At 36.3% G+C, this 10360-nt stretch overlaps 1 protein-coding gene across 1 annotated transcript; it reads right to left on the reverse strand.

Moving 5' to 3' along the window:
• Positions 1 to 6712: 6712 nt before the first annotated feature.
• Positions 6713 to 7970, reverse strand: LOC130939544 (zinc finger BED domain-containing protein RICESLEEPER 1-like). Its single transcript, XM_057867642.1, has 3 exons — positions 7311 to 7970; positions 6907 to 7225; positions 6713 to 6816 (listed from the first exon to the last, which is right to left on the reverse strand). The coding sequence occupies exons 1-3, from the start codon at positions 7968 to 7970 to the stop codon at positions 6713 to 6715; spliced, it is 1083 nt and encodes a 360-aa protein (XP_057723625.1).
• Positions 7971 to 10360: the final 2390 nt, after the last annotated feature.

Genomic DNA, 10360 nt, shown 5'->3' on the forward strand with positions numbered 1-10360 from the left:
TAATGATTTTTGTGGTGGTTTTAGTTGATAGTAGCAGTTTTGAATCGTTATTATAATTCTTTTTTTTGTCTTTTAAATTGGAGTGTCATTGCATATATATAAAAAACTGAGAGTGATTAGTATTGTTATATATGAAAAGGTGTAAGTGATGTGAATGATGAACCCTAATTTCTTGCTGCTGTTCATCTCTCGCTGTTGTCATTCATCTCCTTACTGTTATTCATCCCCTTGTCACAGTTTATCTCTTTGTCACTGCAAGGAAACACCATTGTTGTTGCCTTCATCGAGCTTCTACGATCTAGTTTTTGATTTGGCTTCGATCTGAAGGTTTGCCGCTGGTGCTTATTTCAACGCTATTGTTCATCTCCTTGTCGCCTCTCATCCCTTCGCCACCGCAAACAATATTATGTCATTGTCTTCAACGAGCTTATACAATCTGGATCTAGCTTTGATCTGAAAGTTAGTCACCACTACACCGCTCATCTCCTCTTTTCCTTTGTTTATCACCTCGCTACCATAAACAATGCCGTTGTTATTATCATCATCGATTTTTTTTTCTTTCACTTTCTTTGTCACTTCTAATAGATAATGTATTTTATTTTATTCTTTTGATTTTCCTTTTTCGTCATATTTTTAGATCTAGTTCATACTCTAATAGAGAAAAACAGAAAATATTTGTTCTTTTTTCATATTGTATATTTTGACTTCTATTAATTTTCTACATTGTTCTTGTTGTTGCTACAACTGCAATTGTTATTATTTCTTTCCTTTTCTATTTCTAATTATTGATCGACAAATATAATCTCAACAAAGGCCTAGTTATGGTACAGATGAGAGTTGTGAAACTGAAAGTGGATCCAAAATTTTAACAACATCCACTAAAAATTTTATTTCTAGAGAAAATAGGTTGCTGGTTGATATTTATCCTTACAATTTAGTTAATAAAGACTATTTTAAGATATGCATAATTAAAAAATCACATATAATACATTATTTTTGGATTATGACTTTTAATTTTCATCGACTATGTATGAATTTAAAATTATGCTATATTTAATGTTTTATTTATGATTTATAATTTTTAGTTATTGAGAAATTAAAAAAATGTTGGATTAATGCAATCAAAATGTACTTTCAATCATCATTTAAAATTATCTAAAATAAACATTTTAATTAGATAAAAATATTAGTAGATGTTACCTAAATTATTTCTTTATCAATAATAGGTTTACCATTGTAATTATTTTTTTAATGAGAGTACATAAAAAAAAAGGTACATAGTATATAAGGTGTAATAACTCAACAAATATTTTCAAAAGGGGGATTTTTCATTCTCTCCAATAATGAGAAGAACCTATCTCTCTCCCTCTCTTAATCCTTTCTGATTCATCAAACCATCAACATCACAGCTTGAACAGCTTAGGGCATGAGATTTTCTTCATGGTGCGGTGAGCGTGGAAAGCAACCAAGCTGTGAATCAAAAAAAAAAAAAAAAGAAAAAGTTGCGAATCCAATTTTGCCATTCTCTTTCTATCCCTAATTTTTCTTTCGACATTTTCTTTCCCCCATTCTTACCTCTTCCTTCAAACTCATCCAATAGAGTTTGATGAGAGGCTATTTCGCAAGATTCTTTCTTGGTGAACATAGCTGTTCCGATCAACGAGTTGGAAGGAAGAAGATCTGAATCCCTATTACTCTGTGATTCATTGATTTCTCAAAATGGCAAACATGGCAAACAGATCCTCCCATTGCAGAGGTCGTGGAACTACATTGGCTTGCTCTCATTGCAACAAGCAAGGCCACATAGAAGATGTATGCTATAAGAAGCATGGGTACTCCTCCCACTTCTACCAATGGCAGCAACATAACACCACCATCAATCACGTGATCACTGAGGGGCATGATGATATACTCAGTGACAAACAATTCCAGCTCAATTGTCTCCAAGAGAACATTGGAATATCAAGATCTGGATTCACTCCAGAGCAAAGATTTGCCTTGTTATAGTTGATCAAAGACAAAAGTGTGCAGCAACAACCTCATAATGCAAATCAAATTTTGACTAATTCCATTCACACTTCCACTCCAGGTAAAACCATTGCATTACATTTTAATGCGAGAATTATGAGCATTATCACTCCAAAATCTGCACTATGGATCATTGATTCCGGTGCAACAGATCATGTGACTTTTGACTTAAAAGATTTTGCAAGTTTTCAAAATATTGATCCAATCAATGTGATATTGCCAAATGGAACCAAAACTGTTAGCACCATCATTGGCACAATCACATTTTCTAAAAATTTTTTTCTCAAAAATGTTTTATACATTCCTTCTTTTGATTTTAAATTGATATCTGTGTCAAAGTTAACCTCAAACTTACATTGTCAATTGTTAATCAATGATAAGTGTTGTGAGATACAAGATAGATCCACATCAAAAATGATTGGCATTGCTGAGTGTATAGAAGGGTTATATACAATGAGTAGAGAACCAAAATTCTCTCATTTTCCCCCCTTCCAACAAAGCAAGCTTCATTGGCGGTAACTACTACTACTACTCATCCCACCACACCTTCACACAGTGAGCACAACAACATTTGGCATCTTAGATTAGGACACATACCCATGCATAAATTGATTTTTCTGAAGAAGTATTATCCTTTTATAGATAGTATTGCTTCAAATTTTCCTTGTGATTCATGTCATTTTGCAAAACAAAAGAAATTATCTTTTAATCTTAGTACAACTAAAATAAAAGATTGTTTTGATTTAGTTCATATGGATATCTGGGGTCCTATTTCTGTCCCTTCCAATGAAGGACATAGGTATTTTTTGACTGTGGTGGATGGTAAGAGCAAATTCACTTGGATTTTTTTTTATGAAAACCAAATCTGAAGCATCACAATTGGTTATTAATTTTGTGAATTTTGTCAGAGTACATTTTGAAAAACAAGTTAAGTGTATAAGGACCGACAATGGACCAGAATTCACTCTAAAATCCTTTTTTGCATCAACTGGAATTTTACACCAAACTTCTTGTGTAGAAACACCAGAGCAAAACGGGATTGTAGAGAGAAAACACCAGCATATTTTAGGTGTTGCTAGAGCACTGCTATTTCAATCAGGAATTCCACATTGTTTTTGGCAATACGCAGTTGCTCACGCCATTCACCTAATTAATAGGCTGCCCAGCACTAACCTGAATAATGCTAGTCCTTATAAGCTTTTGTATGGCAACTTACCTGACCTTTCATATTTAAGAGTATTTGATTCTCTTGCATATGCCTCCACATTAACAAATTCAAGAACAAAATTAGACCCAAGAGCCAGAAAAACAGCTTTTCTTGGTTTTAAATTAGGAACAAAGGGTTTTCGACTTATTGATTTAAAATCCAAGGAAATTTTCATATCCAGAAATGTAATTTTTTATGAAACTCATTTTCCATTTTTACATTCCACTAGCACTGACATTTTTGTAGTGCCCATTCGTACTCCACAATGCATTGATCTTTTTCAATATGATACACCATCCACACATCATTTGCAATCACCCACACATACCACACTCATAGATTCACATGAACATTTCTCAAGCTCAATGCAATCACCAATTTCCTCACACATCATTGCACCCATTACCACACCACACACTGATAATGCACCTGCATCACAACACTCTGACATCACACATGACTGCATTACTAGAAAGTCTGAAAGAGTCAAGAAACCGCCTGCTTATTTGAAGGACTATCATTGTATGACAACCCACACAGCTCACTCTAGCAATGTTTCCAACTCTAACTCTTTATATCCTATCTCACAACACTTGTCATATGATAAACTAACCCCGAAATATAAGTCACTTTCTCTAGCCATCACCTCAAATCAAGAACCTAGCACTTATGAGGAAGCGACTGCACATGAATGTTGGAGAAAGGCAATACAAGATGAATTGACAGCTCTAGATCAGAACAGAACTTGGTGTCTCACTGAACTCCCAAAAGACAAGAAGGCTGTGGGTTGCAAATGGGTTTTTCGGGTAAAATTCAATCCCGATGGCACCATAGAAAGGCACAAAGCGAGGCTAGTTGCAAAAGGATTCACTCAAGTGCAAGGAGTAGATTATGGTGATACTTTTAGTCCAGTTGTCAAAATGACTACCCTACGAGTAATGTTAGCATTAGCAGCGGCAAAGAAATGGCATTTGAAACAGCTGAATGTCAACACTGCCTTCCTTCATGGAGATTTGGACAAAGAAGTTTATATGAAGATACCACCCGGTTTGGCTGTGTCACAACCAGGTTTGGTTTGTAAATTGCAAAAATCTCTATATGGGCTTAAGCAAGCAAGCAGGCAATGGAACATTAAGCTCACTCAGACTCTTGTGGATGCTGGTTATAAGCAGTTTTTTGATGATCATTCACTCTTCATTAAGAAACAATCTCAAAGCTTCACTGCCATTCTAGTATATGTTGATGACTTGGTTTTAACTGGGAATGACATTGGTGAAATCAATTCCATCAAGCAAGATTTGGATGACAAATTCAAAATAAAGGATCTTGGTGATCTCAAATACTTCTTGGGAATGGAAGTAGCACGCTCTACTCTGGAATTCACATTTATCAGCGGAAGTACACCATGGACCTTCTCAGAGATTTTGGTTATCTAGATTGCAAGCCTCTCTCTACTCCATTTGATTATAGTCAGAAACTTTCAAAGGAATCAGGTACCATTTTAACAGACAACACTGTTTACAGACAGCTCATCGGCCGACTCCTTTACCTCACAAATACTAGACCCGATATCTCTTATGATGTGGGACGTTTGAGCCAATTTTTGGACTGTGCAACAACTTCTCACCTACAGGCTGCTTTTCGTGTACTCCGATATTTAAAAGGCCGACCTGCAACTGGTCTCTTCTTCTCCTCTACTTCTAATCTGCATCTCACTGGATTTGCCGATGCTGACTGGGCTACCTGTGCCGATACTCGTCGCTCCATTTCCGGTTATTGCTTCATGCTTGGGAACTCGCTCATTAGCTGGAAGAGTAAAAAGCAAACCACAGTTGCCAAGTCCTCTGCAGAAGCTGAATATAGGTCTCTTGCTGTTGCCACTTGTGAAGCTAGTTGGTTATCTTTCTTAATGGATTTCATTGGCTTGCCGCTTCAAAAGTCTATCACTCTATTCTGTGACAACCAGTCAGCCATTCACATTGCCAATAATCCCATTTTTCATGAAAGAACTAAACACATTGAAGTGGACTGCCACATTGTTCGTGAAAAGCATTTGTCTGGTCTCATTCATCTTATGCCAGTTCGTTCCAAGGATCAACTTGCTGATTTTCTTACCAAAGCTCTGCCACCGGGTCCTTTTCTTGCCAATGTTTCCAAGCTAGGATTGTTAGATTTACACAATTCTAGCTTGCGGGAGGGTGTTACCTAGATTATTTCTTTATCAATAATAGGTTTACCATTGTAATTATTTTTTTAATGAGAGTACATAAAAAAAAAGGTACATAGTATATAAGGTGTAATAACTCAACAAATATTTTCAAAAGGGGGATTTTTCATTCTCTCCAATAATGAGAAGAACCTATCTCTCTCCCTCTCTTAATCCTTTCTGATTCATCAAACCATCAACATCACAGCTTGAACAGCTTAGGCATGAGATTTTCTTCAGTAGAAAGGTGGTTTTCAATCTTCTTTTTAAACAAAAATGTTGTTTTAACCAAATAAAAATGATGGTTTTCAACTATCCTTTTAAAAGAAAACAAATGATGTTATAACTCGTTAAAAACAACAGTTTTTAACTACTATTTTAAACTTAAAAAAATGTCATTATAACCGGATAAAAATGATAATTTTTAACTGTTGTTTGGTAAAAATGGTAGTTTTTAACTGTCATTTTAAATAACAAAAAACTATCATTTTATTCTGTTAACCAAATTAAGAAATCGTCATTTTATATAGTAATTGTGATGTTTTTAAAAACAGCCGTAATTTTGATAATGACGTTTAAGATTATGGTATCTTTTGAAATCGCCGTTCTTGGTAATAATGACGATTAAAAATATCATAAATACAAAAATAAAATGTCATAATTATCTTAATTTTTTTTAGTGAACTAAGTTGGGTTAGTTTAGTGGTCAGCTCACTAATTTATTTAAATAACTGTGGAGTCTTGAATTTCATTTGAACTAGGGGTGGCAAAACGGGCCGCCCCGCCCCGCTAAAGCCCGCCCAAATATGGGGCGGGCTGGCCCGCCCCGCCAAACAGATATGGGCTCAACTTGCTACCCCGCCCCGCCAAAGGGCGGACTGGCGGGTTGGCGGGCTGGCCCGCCTCTTTTTTTTTAAACCAATTTTTTTTTATGATAAAATTAAATTTAACGATCTAAGAACTAACAATTATTTTATTTTATAATAAAATTATTTCATCGAATTAGTTTTTTAATATATAGAATAATATTCTAAATTAATTATTAATCCATAAAAAAATTATAATTAACCATAATAATTTTTTTGATTGAAATTAACAATAATAAAAATAACATAACAAATAATAAGTCTCAAAGTCTCAAACATAATTGCATAATAATAACAAAACAAACATATAATCCACACATAAATCCTACTATAATTAAAACAAAACACAACATAATTCATAAATCAACAAGATACCCAAAAAAACCTTAAATCAACACACATAAATCAATTATCAACTTCTAAATCAACAAAATTTGAATCTGATCCAGAAGTTGAAACACCGCCTCGCCTAGCACCTTGAGGATTCACATCTTCACCTTCGCCTTCACCTACAATTAGAAGAATACCCGAATTTAGAACAAGATATAAATACTTAAATGTCATATAAATATTAAATTAGTAACTAACAATGTAATTACCATCAACAAAGCCTTTATTCCAATTGCGAGTACAAATCACAGCCTCAACATTTTCTGGCAACATTCGACTTCTATATTTGTTAATGACATGAGCTCCAATACTAAAGGCAGATTCCGATGCAACCGTAGTAATTGGAATACTCAATAAGTCACGTGCCATGATTGATAACTTCGGATAACGACTCTCATATAATTTCCACCATTCCAAAACATCTAAATCTTCAAAGCAATCCTTTGACAAAAGTGGCTCCTCCAAGTATGTATCAAGTGGATTCTTTCCACTAGAGACCTCAGCTTGATGGTTACGTTTCATCAATTTCTATCAAAATATAAATAATCACATCTTGTTAGGATAGAATAATGACAATTAATAAGAGAATTTAAATATGTTAGACATTACTTACGCCAACAATCGCAAGTCGCTTCTTGCTTGCACTTTCAGGGGTATGGGCCATGGATGAAGATTGATTACTAGGTCCTTGTGCTTGAACAGTTGGAAGAGAATTCTTGTCATATTTTTCAAAAAGCTTATATAATTTCTTTTTCACATGTTCCACCTTCCCTTTTGCAGTCTCAACATCAATCTCTTCGTACATAAGCTCTAAAGTAGAAATCTTAAGTCTAGGATCAAGAATAGCACCAAATGCAAGAATGACACTATACTTTTCCCAATACTTCTTAAATTTGTTCATCATCTTTTCTCCCATGCTCCTTAGAAGCTCATCTTCACTTCTCAAACTTCCCATCAAAACACATTGAATATGATAGACTTGTAGAAAATACAAATTTGAAGTAGGGTAAGATGTGCCAGAAATCAAATTAGTAGTTTCATAAAAGGGGTATAAAAATTCACATATCTTTTCAGCTCTCCCCCATTCATCAACCAAAGGACAATACTTATAAGCATGGTCGGTTGCCTTCAAATACTCAAAGGCCTTCCGATATTTGATAGCACTTTCGAGCATAATGTACGTAGAATTCCATCGAGTAGTAACATCTAGATGCAACCCACTTGTAAAAGTCAAACCCTGAATCGCTGAAACACATTCTTTAAACCTTATCATTCTACTCTCCGATCCCCTTACATATTTCACACTTTCCCTAATCTTATCCAGTGCATCATGAGCAATTTTTAATCCATCTTGCACAATAAGATTCAAGATATGAGCAGAACATCGAATATGAAAGAACTCCCCATCACAGTTTCAAACATAATCAAACATAATCAAAAACAATATTCAAAGTTTCAAACATAATCAAACAATAATACCCAGTTGCAGAAACATAATCAAATCAGGCAGAAAACCAATATTCAAACATAATCAAACAATAATACCCAGTTGCAGAAACATAATCAGGCAGAAAAACAATATTCAAAGTTTCAAACATAATCAAACAATAATACCCAGTTGCAGAAAACTCAAATCAGGCAGAAAAACAATATTCAAACATAATCAAAATTCAAACAATAATACCCAGTTGCAGAAAACTCAAATCAGGCTGAACAGATTGACATGGAAAATGTAAATCACTTACTGTAATGGCAGAGCCGTCGAGCAGGAAGAGGAGGAGAGAGGAGCGATTCCAGGAGTCCGCCAGTCACAGAACCGCCAAGCAGAGGCACCGACGAGACAAAGCTGCCGACGACGACAGGAGGAGAGAAAGGAAGGTGAAAGGCAGAGGCGCCAGAGAGGAGCGAGTGAGGAAAGGCCGCCGCAGGGAGGAGCGAGTGAGGAGGGAGCCGAGCTGCTGAGGAGTGAGGAGGAGCGAGTGAGGAGGGAGTGGGTCAGCGAAAGGTCTGGTCGGCGGGGGTGTGGGTGTGGCTGAGCTGAGTGACCGGCGTTACTGCGTTAGGTCGGGTGTGGCCGTGTGGATGTGCCATCTGCCGTGTGGGTGTGGCCGACAGGCTGAGCAGGAGGCACCGAGGCGAGGCAGCTCCGCAGTCCACAGTAGCACCGTGTGGGTGTGGGTGTCACGGGTGTGGGTCTGACGAGGAGTGAGGGAGCTGAGCTGTTGAAGGATGAAGCTGGGGTCAGGGTTCGTCGGCCTGAGGTCTCACCGTCTCTGGCATCTCAGGGAGTCAGGGTCGCCGGTCAGGGAAAGGGATGAAGGGAAAGGGGGGCTAGGGCCGGCTGTTTGTGGGAAGGAGGAGAAGGAAAACCTAATTTTCCTATTTATATATCACTTGCAAATTTACGAAATTACCCTTAAAAAAAACAATATGTCAGACCGCCGGACCAGCCCGCCCCGCCCCGCCTTGGCCAGCGGTTTTGGCGGTGCGGTTTTGGCGGGTTCAAAATTTCGCCCCGACCCGCCGTTTTTGGCGGTTTTGGCGGTTTGACCCGGCGGGTTCGACCCGTTTTGCCACCCCTAATTTGAACATACAATAATGTATTAGTTAACGACAAATTTTAAATAAAAATTTAATTCCACGACAAATTAATCTTTAGACTGTCAAAATAGAGAATACCTGAAAAAACAAAATCTTAAAATTCAATAGGCGCTTATAAATACGTTCTAAGTTTTAACCACATATCACCACCGTGTCTCAGACGGTTGGATATCTTTTGCGCATTCCATAATAATCCACAATGTGTATGAATAAAATTGTAAAGAAATTTCTTACGTAAAAGAGTATACTACGTATATAGTTTAATTTATGTGAAATTTTCTAAAAGTAATAGGCAAGAAATAACTCAAAATAAAATAAAAAGCAAGGGGAAAATTAAACCATCTCCTGTTTATACTAAAGACATCAATTTTGTTATGCATGCCTGATGAGTTTGGAAAACTCTAAACCAAATTGATGATGATCAAACATTATTAACAGCAAAATTATTAAGCTAATTAATGTGCTGATTAAAATAATTTTGTTGTGCAGATTTTTGTTGGGCCGAAACAAAATAAAATTAACAAAGCCCAATTGTTGCATGCTTTATATTATGAGGCTGAAATTTTATATTAATGGGCCAGAATAAATATTAATGTTGCAAGCCCAAACAAATGCTTTCTTATTTGCTTCCTATGCTTGATCCGCTACACAATTGTATCAGGAAAACAAATGCTTATCAAATGGGCCAGCTTTGATCATATTGTCACAAGCCCAAATTATACTAAAGAGAATAGGTTCCATGTTTGGTCCGAATCAAAAGAAAAATGAAAGCATAGTGCTTCCAACGGAACCAAGCTCTAACAATGTGATGGATTTCAAAATCTATTACATTGTTAATTAATGCATGGGGAACATGAGAGAGAAAAGTTCAGCTGAAGTGATTGATGGCTATTATGTCAAACACGCCACTCTATAGGGAAGTAAAAGCAAGCTAAGCCTAATTAATTTGATCAACCACTTTGTGTTGCTTTTCTTTCAGATTCTTTAATTCTCTCTCATCTCTTTCTTCTTCTCTATTCGGTCCTTGTCCAGGAAACAATGGAAGAAATGTTCTTCAACACC

Source organism: Arachis stenosperma, chromosome 7 (assembly GCF_014773155.1).
Source record: "Arachis stenosperma cultivar V10309 chromosome 7, arast.V10309.gnm1.PFL2, whole genome shotgun sequence".
Lineage (NCBI taxonomy): Eukaryota > Viridiplantae > Streptophyta > Magnoliopsida > Fabales > Fabaceae > Arachis > Arachis stenosperma.

What these genes read in the sequence shown, in the direction of transcription:
- LOC130939544 (XM_057867642.1), bottom strand. Translation starts at nt 7,970, where the DNA reads ATGATAAGGTTTAAAGAATGTGTTTCAGCGATTCAGGGTTTGACTTTT. An exon ending in AGCGACTTGCGATTGTTGGC is followed by an intron (nt 7,226 to 7,310) that starts GTAAGTAATGTC and finishes ATATTTTGATAG; the next exon opens with AAATTGATGAAACGTAACCA. An exon ending in GAATAAAGGCTTTGTTGATG is followed by an intron (nt 6,817 to 6,906) that starts GTAATTACATTG and finishes TTCTAATTGTAG; the next exon opens with GTGAAGGCGAAGGTGAAGAT.